This window comes from Brassica oleracea, chromosome C5, assembly GCF_000695525.1.
Source record: "Brassica oleracea var. oleracea cultivar TO1000 chromosome C5, BOL, whole genome shotgun sequence".
NCBI classification, from domain to species: Eukaryota; Viridiplantae; Streptophyta; class Magnoliopsida; order Brassicales; family Brassicaceae; genus Brassica; species Brassica oleracea.
Window position 1 is genome coordinate 11,751,820 of NC_027752.1, and position 11,632 is coordinate 11,763,451.

General features: G+C 35.3%; 1 protein-coding gene across 1 annotated transcript; it reads left to right on the forward strand.

The window, feature by feature from the left end:
* The first annotated feature begins 4,541 nt into the window (after positions 1 to 4,541).
* LOC106293902 (sulfate transporter 1.3) lies at positions 4,542 to 8,827 on the forward strand. Its single transcript, XM_013729534.1, has 12 exons — positions 4,542 to 4,871; positions 4,958 to 5,006; positions 5,799 to 6,006; positions 6,224 to 6,398; positions 6,474 to 6,539; positions 6,613 to 6,726; positions 6,834 to 6,950; positions 7,260 to 7,673; positions 7,762 to 7,952; positions 8,024 to 8,109; positions 8,247 to 8,323; positions 8,454 to 8,827. The coding sequence occupies exons 1-12, from the start codon at positions 4,542 to 4,544 to the stop codon at positions 8,595 to 8,597; spliced, it is 1,971 nt and encodes a 656-aa protein (XP_013584988.1). The 3' UTR covers positions 8,598 to 8,827.
* The last annotated feature ends 2,805 nt before the right edge of the window (positions 8,828 to 11,632 follow it).

The window sequence follows — 11,632 nt, forward strand, 5'->3', positions numbered from 1 at the left end:
CTCGCCGGATCACGCCGGATCAGCGTGAAACCGTCCGATGGTTTGCAGCAGATTTAGGGTCACGACAATCACACAATCGCCTTTTTCAGGAGAGAAAAAAAGTCGTCTTGGGTGGCATTCTGCCTTTACTCTTTCCTATCTATTTCCTTTTGTTTCACTATTGGCAGTTTACCAAAATAAAATCGCCTGCATTTTCCTTTTTCTATTAGGTCTCCTTTTGTTAAATACGTTTTTACAAATAAAATATTGCTCAACTTTATCAAATGGACAATTTTGACGTAATAAGATTCTATATGCTTGTTTTTCTTTTCTTTTTTTTTTCATTTGTTTTGGATGAATATGAAATTCAATGGAGGTGGTTAATTCTTCGTGCGTTATTGATGCACTATATTGGAGTATTTTGCCAATTATTTACTAGTTTTTTTTTTTGGAAAATTGCTTTTTAGGCAAAAAAATATAACTTTGTCATATCAGGTTAATTTCCTTTTTGTACCATCTTTTCCTCTAATACTCTTTAGTAGTTTCCAAAATAAATCAAATGAATAGTTTTATAAACAAAAAAAAATCAAAAAAGAGTAACTACTCATGAAATACTTATATCAACTTATTGGTATTTTTTTTCCAGTTCTAAAAATGTTTAAATCATAATTTCATATTTTGTTCTACAAAAAGTAGAATTGACATTCTATACACTAGAAAATGTAATACAATTTTTCATTGAATCTAATATGTTTAGAATACGTGATCTACATAAATAATAGTAATCTAAAAATATTTGGAAAACACATTTCACGCTTAACCTATCATTCTAAAATCTGTAGAATCCGAAATCTACACATTACTATAAATCTAAAATATGTATAAATCGGAATCAACACATTAGTATAATCTAAAAGTAGTAGAAATCAATTTCAAACATGTTTACTGTGTTCTACATATAATAGAATACAGATTCTACGTATAAGGATAATCAGTTCCAAAAATATGGGAAGAGAATATTTGAAAATGTTAAGTTTCCTTATATTTATTAAATCATTTTAAAAAAAACAAAATCGTGATTTATAAAATCAATTTTAAATTAAAAAAAAACATCGATTTAGAAACTTCTTCTCACCTCATCTTCTTCTCCCCTTTGTTCTTCAAGGAGAAGAGAAAAATGGGTTTGATTGATTAGAAATCGAGCTTTAAGAGTTCAGCTCGTGTTTATTCGGTTCAAATCAAATGGGAATTAAACCGGACTTAACTGACGAAAACCCGGAAATCGATTTGGAAGACTTACCTGGGCACAGAATCGATCGATCCCGAAGAAGCGACCGATCGATCAAAATGGGATCGAGCTTCTACGGTCGATTGACCTGGGCTTGGTTGATTAGCATATGTTCCGCATATTTTCGTTGTTATGGATATATTTATCAGGATCGAACGGTTTCTTACAGGATCGATCGATCCCTTTGAGAAAAAAAAAACTTCGAACTCTAGGTTTTTTTTGGGGATTTTTAATATATTTTTTTAATTATTTTAGTTGAAAATTATATGTTAATATTTAACAATTGTTTTATTAATTTTAATTTCAAATTTTTAATTGAAATTAAAGGAAGTATTGCCATTTTGAAAATATTTAGACTAATAGAACATAAAGTATATGCGATTAGTTTAATAGAACATAGTTATCATTTTTTGGACTAAAAAAACAAATTTTCCTTTTTTTCACATTGTTTCTTTCTTTTTTTACGTAGGCCGAATCATTTTGAAGGACTGGTTCGGTCTTTTTTTTTCCGGCAAACGGCTATTCTATTACTCAAACTTGAGGTGGTCTGGGAAGCCAGACCGGAATAGAAAAACCAATAAAACATAAGGATCTATGAAACGAACGTGCATTCCTAGCTAACGAATCTGCAATCTCATTCTGCGTCCTTGGAAAGTAACTGATCTTGAAGTCCGAAAAACATAACCGAAGAGTTTGAATGATTTCCAGCTCAGTTGAGAAGTTGGGCCAATCTTGTGGTTGTTCTATCATTGCAATCAGGTCCTTGCAGTCCGTCCCAAACCTCTGACAGGTCGAGTGTTGTATCATACTCTCCATTGCCCACTTTAGCGCTTCCAGTTCCGAGTGTAGCGGTGTCTCTCTTCTCCGCAAGTTCCTTGACCCCATGAGCTGTATCTTCCCCATTGTATCCTTCCAAACCCATCCCATTCCACTAAACTGAGCTGTGGAGGTCCATGGACCATCCACTATACAAATATTATCCAAGCTTAAGGCTTGTGTTTCTTCATCAGTCTGTACATGTGGTGGAGTCGGTACAGTGTCTCTTGCATTATACCAAGCTTGACACTCACCCTCTGCACACCTAACTAGTTCCAATGGATCTCTGTCTATGCCTCTCAACAGCTTATCATTCCTAGCTTTCCAAATGTACCAAATTATCCAAGGATAAAGATCTCTATCATCATCTGGCTTCAGAATACCATTCTTTCTCCAAAAAAGGTAGTCCATATTAGCATAAATACTTGGTACAGGGAAAATTTCAGAATTCGACGGCGTTGATGATAATTCTCATGCTTGTAAGGCCGGTGGGCACTCGAAGATAACATGAGTAACGGTCTCTTCTGGTGCTCCACATCTTGGGCAGTAATTGTCACAGCGCATATTGCGGCGTACCAGATTCCTTGTTACAGCAACCTGTCCTGATATTAATTGCCATATAAGATGACAGATCTTTTGTGGCGCATTCACCTTCCAAACAAAGGCTTGAAGTTTTGGAATGGTTCGGTCTAGGATTGGGGATTAATATCGTTTTATGAATTTGAATATGTCGCTAATTAGCGAGGTACGTCGTCAACAACACAATCATGTTTATTTCATCACTGTTAGTGCAACATTAAATTATAGTATTATAATTTGTATTAGCGATCAATAATATTAAAATAATTTTGCTCTTTAGGGCAAGTTTATCGGGGGTGATTAGAGAGTTTTTTAGGGGAGGAGATCCCACAAAAACACAAAAGTCGGTGACAAAAAGCCCAGGTTAAGGATCGATTTTTGTTGGGGTTTTGTACTGTTTGCGGATCCCACTAACACGTGGTGGCCCGCGATTGGTGCATTTTTTTTTAATAAAAAAAAAAGTAAAAAAATTCAAGAAACCCATTAAAGATTTTATGGGATAAACATGGTCTTAGAAGGTTTTAGTGTGTTCATTGTTACTTTTGATGGTAACAAAAAAAAAAAAATTGGTATCATCCATTGCCGACACAATAACTGTAAGAACAAGCATATACCTATTAAGTATGTATTAACTATCGGACTGCTATAATTTAAAGAAATTAATATGATTCTTCCGGTCTAATGAGTCCTTGACATTCGTTAATTGTGCTTTAAAATGTAGCCAAGGCCAAAGGTTTTTCGTTTTGTTATATTGCAGTGAATAATATTATTCGTGAACCTACCATTTTTATCTTTAAACAAAAAGGCACTATGAAACAATGATATAATATGTGAAATGCTAATCTATGCGACTGCCCGTTAACCAACGTGAGCCATTAGATGAACACATAAACTGAAAGTTAATCTCCAACCTTCTCGCTTAGATTTTTGACTTTTTATTTATTTCAGTTGCATCACCAACAACGAAATGACTAGTGTCCTATTCGTAAATTTCGGATCTATAACAACATTAGAAGCTGTTTTTTTTTTTTGGGTTCTGTATACTGTACGTAACTTGTATCGTATTTTTCCTCTTTTCTTAAAATTAGGGTTTCTCATTGATACTGACTAGAGAGGTCATCATCAGCTTGTTCTGTGAACCTGGGATATACTCTAGGTTCCTTTGCATTTATTTTCTTAGTTTGGTAAAAAATTATAACTAACAGACGTTTTGTACAATAGTCTGGCGTTTCCACATCTTTTTCTTTTCATTTTTCAAAAAAATACAATTTAGAAGATATTTTCTTCACTAAAGAAATTTGAAGGAAAAAGGGGTATTCATTTTTTCAGGTATATGCAATGCTTTTAACCTTCCACTATCAATGGTTTTGCTCCTCTTTTTAATCTGTCACTGGATGTGTGTCTCCCCTCGATCTCCTTTCTGAAGTAGCAGGCCTTTATAGTTTAAATATATACATGGATATTCGGCATTATACGGTCTAAAAACTAAATTTCTAATAACCGTATGTTAGTGTTGATATAATCAGCCAATAATTGTTAGTCTCTGTAAAGTGATTCTATGAAGACGTATACAGCATAAGAATCATTATTCCAAATTTTATAAGTGCCTTGTCTACGAAGTGTAGCAAAAGTTACAATGGCAATGCGCTTGTTATTAGTAAACGAACATATTAGTGGAAACTATTTAAAATCTTATTGTGAGAGACACTTTTGTAACTAGAACTACAGTACTTGGGACTTTTTGAATTCTTCATTCTTTTTTCTTAATTAACTCTATTTACGTTGAAAAACTAGACGCTTTAATATTACTTTATTTTTGGGAAAAAATCTTAACATTTCTATAAATAGGTTTCTTTGCGGTGCTAAAAAACACATAGCAATGTCGGGTAGTGCTCACCCTATGGACGGTGAAGGAGAGCTTTCGGCGGCGGATATGTCTTCCCCGCGGCAGACAAACACACCGTTTGTCCATAAGGTCGAAGTTCCTCCGAAGCAAAGCCTGTTCAATGAGTTCATGTACACTTTCAAAGAAACTTTCTTCCACGATGATCCTCTTAGGCATTTCAAGGACCAGTCACTGTCCAAGAAGCTCATGCTCGGGCTCCAGTCTGTCTTCCCGGTTTCCGAATGGGGACTAAAGTACAATCTCAAGATGTTTCGTGGAGATTTTATTGCCGGTTTAACCATAGCTAGTCTGTGCATTCCTCAGGTAAATAAGCATTGATTACTTGTCTCACAATAAACTTCCACAAGAATCACATATGTATGAACATGCGTCCGTATTATTTGTTTCAGGATATTGGATATTCAAAGCTCGCAGGTCTCAACCCTAAGTATGGTCTATGTAAGTTAAATCAGTCTCAAATCTCATTTGATGCTCATAATTAAGCCTAGATTACTGTTCGTTGCGTTGTATGTTTTATTTAGATGGAACTACAGTTTTATTGCTTTTTAATCAAAATTTACTATAAGTTGTACAATTTAAAACAAGAGCATAAATAGTAGAATATAATTAAATAACCCAATAACAAAAACACTGAATAAAGTTTCTCTAGAAAAAATCATACTAATTTAGTATATTAATATTAGTAACGTTTTGTTTATAGATCATACTTTTCACACGTTGAAATTGTATAGCAGAACCACTTTTCAGAAACGTTAAAACATGAAAAGTGGATGAACTTATACGCATAGTTTTGTATTAGAAACAATCGTAACCCTGAAAATGGAAGTATAATTTGACACAGTGCCGGGCTTGACCCCAAACCCATGATACATTGGGATGGGGCCTACTTTGTGGTTTCATTTTATTTCTAAAAAAATTGTAAAATTGTATAAAAATGTGATACTTTTGTAGATTTAGTTAGAATAAAATATCTAAACATATCAAAGTAATAAATATTATATTAATAAATCAATTAAGAAAATATAAAATACATATACTAAAACAAATAAAAGTCGTTTTAATCATTATTCATTTTCAAAAATATATAATTACTATAATAAATTAAATTGTGTACTAAAAAATAGATATATATGTTATTTTTGAATGGGGCCTGGCAAAACTTAGGACCGGTACTGATTTGACATACTTGTTGATAACTTTTTTGGTTTTCTTTTTCAAACTATGTAATAGATTCAAGCTTTGTTCCTCCGTTGGTGTACGCGTTTATGGGAAGCTCAAGGGATATAGCGATCGGACCCGTCGCAGTGGTCTCACTCCTTTTAGGCACTCTCCTTCGTGCTGAGATCGACCCGACCACAAGCCCTAACGAATATCTCCGGCTAGCCTTCACTGCCACGTTCTTCGCAGGTGTCACTCAAGTTACACTCGGATTCTTTAGGTAACTTACTAACCGCACATCACATTCACATCGAAGTTTTTGTATTCTTAGCTTAGATAGATTTTTCTTGATCTAGGTCCCGGTCACGTGCAAAAAAAGTCTAATGAAATATTCGTCTTTAAATATTTTTTTATTAGATTTTACTTTAAAATGTTTAAAACCTTTTGGATCTCAGGATCATCGGCCGTGAGTGAGTATAATTTTTCAATTTTTTCAGATTAGGTTTCTTGATTGATTTCTTATCCCATGCCGCGGTGGTTGGGTTCATGGGCGGAGCAGCCATAACCATAGCCCTTCAACAACTCAAAGGGTTCCTTGGAATCAAGAAGTTCACCAAGAAAACAAGTATCGTCGCGGTTTTTCAATCCGTCTTCAGCTCAGCCCCTCACGGAGTAAAAAATAACTCTGTTTTTAGCACAGTTTCTTTCACTTTCTCCATATCCTCACACGTTTGTCATTGCTTGCAGTGGAATTGGCAGACAATACTCATTAGTATATCGTTCTTGATCTTCCTCCTCGTCTGTAAGTTCATTGTAAGTCTTCAAACCATCCATTGTTGTCTCTCTTTGATTTATGTTTTCTTATCTGATCTCTTGATACAAACAGGGCAAGAAGAGCAAGAAACTGTTTTGGATTCCGGCCGTCGCGCCGTTGCTATCAGTTATTATTTCCACCTTCTTTGTTTACATAACCCGAGCCGACAGGAAAGGTGTTAAAATAGTAAGCACATAACCTTATGTATCTTGACTTTTCAATAAACCCTAAGTTTACTTGTTTTCGCAAGTTTTTTAACTTTGTGTTTTTGAAATTTGATTTTCCTTATATAGGTGAACCATCTCGATAAAGGCATAAACCCTTCTTCGTTGCGTCTAATATATTTCTCCGGCGATTACCTAGCTAAAGGCATCCGCATTGGCGTTGTCTCAGGCATGGTCGCCTTAACAGTATGTATATTTCTTCAGTTCCAAAAATACATAATGTAAATAAATTAATACACAACTATTAAAATATTAAAAAGTTATTTTTATCTAAAAATATTATTAAAATATAAATTAAATTATTCAACTAATTATAAATAAATTAAAAATATTGTTAATTACACAATTTTTAAATAACATATTTTACATATTAAACATCAAAAACCCCTTTTAAACATCTTAAATTTCGAAACAGAGAAACTATTAAACTTAGAAGCAAAGACAAAATTTTCATTATGATTTGTCCGAACAAAGAAACTTATTTAAGAAAAACAGGAAGCTGTAGCGATCGGAAGATCATTTGCAGCAAAGAAAGACTACCAAATCGACGGAAATAAAGAGATGGTAGCATTAGGAGCCATGAACGTGATCGGTTCGATGACTTCTTGCTACGTAGCCACCGGTTCGTTCTCAAGATCAGCTGTGAACTTCGTGGCCGGATGTCAAACAGCAGTTTCCAACATCATAATGTCGATGGTCGTCCTCTTAACGCTTCTCTTCCTCACTCCTCTTTTCAAATACACACCCAACGCGATTCTTGCTGCGATCATCATCAACGCCGTGATTCCTTTGATCGACGTAAACGCCGCCGTTTTGATTTTCAAGATTGACAAGCTAGATTTCGTTGCTTGCATGGGAGCTTTCTTAGGTGTCATCTTTGCATCTGTTGAGATTGGTCTTCTCATTTCCGTACGTTTCAAGGAAACACCATATATGTTAATTAATATAACGGTTTCATTTTGTAGTTTTCTTAGCTGATCATGTGTGTGTGTCTTAGGTGGGCATATCTTTTGCTAAGATACTCTTGCAAGTTACAAGACCTAGGACAGCGATTCTAGGAAAGATTCCGAGGACTTCGGTTTACCGGAATATCCATCAGTATCCTGAAGCGACTATGGTTCCCGGAGTGATGATAATTCGTGTTGACTCGGCTATTTACTTCTCTAATTCTAATTACGTTAGAGAAAGGTAAGAGACGGTTACTTGGTTCGCAAGAATCATTTTCAACAACCTTATTTTTTGTTTTTTGAAATATATAGGATTCAAAGGTGGTTGATAGATGAAGAAGAGAAAGTGAAAGCTGTTAGCTTACCTAATATCCAGTTTCTGATCATCGAAATGTCACGTACTAAACCAACTCTATATATTTTTTATCTTCTATAGAATGTATATTTCTTTACATATATTATAGATCACTAACTAAGAGCGTGGTGAGCACATGATTTACAGCCAATTAATGATGTTCTATTTTACGTTCTTCAGCTGTCACAGACATCGATACTAGTGGTATTCACGCCTTAGAAGACTTATACAAATCTCTCCAGAAGAGAGACATTCAGGTACACACCATAAAACCATATAGCTTTTTTTTTTTTTTTGAAACAACATAAAACCATATAGCTAAACCGCAAAGATTACAAAGAAGTTTTATAATTGACCTTTTTTGTTTTTTTTCGTGTGGAAATACAGTTGGTTCTAGCGAATCCAGGACCGTTGGTAATAGATAAGCTACACGTCTCTAACTTCGCAGACATGTTGGGATACGACAAAATATTTCTGACGGTGGCTGAAGCCGTTAATTCTTGCTGTCCCAAACAATCTGACGAGGTCTGAAACGGTGAAGAATCTTGATGATGAAGCAAAAAAGTTTTAAGTGTTGTATGTTTTATAGACTGAGTTGAGTAGTCATTAGTCAGTGACTTTGCCTTCGATGTTAGCTGTTATCCCCTTATGGCTATGTGTGACATAGATGTCAAGCGTGTAGGCTACCTATGTGGCCTTTATATTTAGAGCTTTCATTTGTTTTGCTTAAAGAATTTGCAAAATATAGTCATATTCTACTATCATTTTGTGTTACTTTTAACATACTGGAATCAAATATTCAATGGTGTCGGTGGAAAAATCAACTGCAATTCCTATATCACCCGTGAGTACTAAATGAATTTATAATATCTTTCACATGGTTGAGTTGGTGAGAGAGGTTTGCGTTGATGGTTGCTTAGATCACAGATCATTTTTGTACATTTTTTTGTAACTTCTATATCGTTAAATCGTTATTTGATTAACTTGCTAATGTTTGTTTTTCTTTTTAAACATTAACTAGCACACAAATTTATTAAAAACTGTTGATCTAGTCTAGTAAAATCGGTACCCAAACAAACACCGGATTATTGCCAAATTGCTATTGGTAGAAAAACTTTGACAAAACATATATATGTTGGACCCAATTTCAGTCAATTATGTGATTGGACCTAAATAGCCCGGTCCGCACAACTTACAAAAAAGCCCGACTCCGGCTAGCAAGAGGAGATCGATTTCGAGAGCCGGAGACCGCGGAGAAGTGAAGAGAAATCGGGGAGGAACCCACTATAAAAAAGGATCGATGGGAACAAGGAGGCACACGGAGAAAATCCTAGAGAGAGTTACACACACACATCAACCTCATTTCATATCGCTTTAAGTCTTTTTTTCTGATCGACCTCGTTTGTAACGTCGGATCTTATTCCTCTTGTTGTATTCGATCTTATTCATCAATAAAATTCATCTCTGCATACTAGAATTTGATTATATCGTTGTGTTCTAAAGATATCGTTGCCCACATCATATTTTCTTCCCCAGATTAAACTTTCATTCACTATAAAATACTTAGCGTAGATTTTAGGATCTAGAGTATATATATTTTAAACTCGTCCCTACAAAATTATGAGTGAGCTAGAAGTGGAATCCCACTTGTGGAGGAACGATGGTCCACAAACCAAAATCCCCATTTGGATTTGGTATACGGTATTAGGACATGTATTTTATTTAATAATGGTTTAGGGGCATCTAGGCGTTAGTTAGACGACCCGATGAACACATGCTATGTTTTGCCATTCCAGATTTAACACAAAAATACATCACCACCGTGCAATAACATCACTACAAAAAAACATAAGTTTAGCGAAGAAATTTAATGATGAAAAGTAATCCTCGTAAGTTTACGTCGACTTTACGAAGAACTTACGAGGAAATATAAAATCAGCGTTATTTCCTCGTAAAATAACGACGAAATGATTTCGTCGTAAAGTCGATGTAATGTCACGTGGCTTTTACGAGGAAATACGCTTTCCTCGTAAACTCGACGTAAATATAGCGTGTACTTTACGAGGAAATATTTTACGTCTACTTAGCGAGGAAAATTTGAATCCACCAACTTTGTAGTTGTAACACGTTTTTTTCGGCCACCTAACTAAATTTCGTCGTAAATTCTTAGGAAAATTACAACTACCAGATTCGAAAATTTTCTATAAATATGGACATTTGAACATCATTTTAAACACACCAACAAGAAAAAAAATGTGAAAGAAAAAAAAAATTTCGGGCTCCGGGAACATTTTTGAGTTGCGGAGGTGGATGTATAGATATGCTAACGGAAGAGTGACGAAAGAATACCTTGCGGGGCTGGAGACATTTATGCATCAAGCAGATTCCACACCGTTCGCCTAAGAAAGTGGTAAGATGTTCTGTCCTTGTCGGAAATGCAACAATTCAAAATTGGCAAATCGTGAAAATGTTTGGAAGCATTTAATAAATAGAGGTTTCACGCCAAATTACTATATTTGGTTTCAACATGGAGAAGATTATAATTATGATCAGAATGAAGCTAGTAGTAGTAATAGCAATTTTCAGGAAGAACGGGTTGATCATCATTTGCATAATGAACATAGTTACCATCAGGAAGAGCAGATGGTAGATTATGATAGGGTTCATGATATGGTAGCTGATGCATTTGTAGCTCATGATGAAGATGAAAAACCTAACATAGATGCAAAATTTTTTTATGAAATGTTAGATGCTGCGAATCAGCCACTTTACAGTGGTTGTAGATAAGGTCTCTCTAAATCGTCGTTGGCTGCTAGAATGATGAATATTAAAACTGATCACAATCTACCTGAAAGTTGCATGAATGAATGGGCATACTTGTTTAAAGAGTATTTGCCAGAAGACAATGTGTCTTTTGATTCTTATTATGAGATTCAGAAACTGGTTTATAGTCTTGGGTTGCCTTCGGAGATGATAGATGTTTGCATCGACAATTGCATGATCTACTGGGGAGATGATGAGAAGTTAGAAGAATGTCGATTCTGCAAGAAGCCATAATTTAAGCCGCAAGGACGGGGACGTAATAAGGTACCGTACCAAAGGATGTGGTACCTACCAATTACAGACAGACTGGAAAGATTGTACTAATCAGAGCAGACTGCTGAAAAGATTAGATGGCATGCCGAGCATACTCAGACGGATGGTGAGATGACTCATCCATCAGATGCAAGAGCCTGGAAACATTTTAACAAAGTACATTCGGATTTCGCTAGCAATAGCCGGAATGTGTGTCTCGGATTATGCACATAAATATTTAGTCAATTCAGAATGTCAGGGAGACAATATTCAATGTGGCCAGTCTTTCTTACGCCATACAACTTGCCACCGGAAATGTGCATGCAACGGGAGTTTCTATTCTTGGCCATATTAATACCTGGTCCGAACCATCCAAAAGGTCTCTGGATGTTTTCCTACAACCACTGATAAAAGAGTTGAAGGATTTGTGGTCAACAGGGGTGAGGACGTATGACTGTTCAACGAAGACGAATTTTACGATGCGAGCGATG

Coding starts and splice junctions, on each gene's coding strand:
- LOC106293902 (XM_013729534.1), top strand. CDS start 4,542: ATGTCGGGTAGTGCTCACCCTATGGACGGTGAAGGAGAGCTTTCGGCG. Junction 6,727..6,833: donor ACAGGAAAGGTGTTAAAATA/GTAAGCACATAA, acceptor TTCCTTATATAG/GTGAACCATCTCGATAAAGG. Junction 8,110..8,246: donor TCTGATCATCGAAATGTCAC/GTACTAAACCAA, acceptor TACGTTCTTCAG/CTGTCACAGACATCGATACT.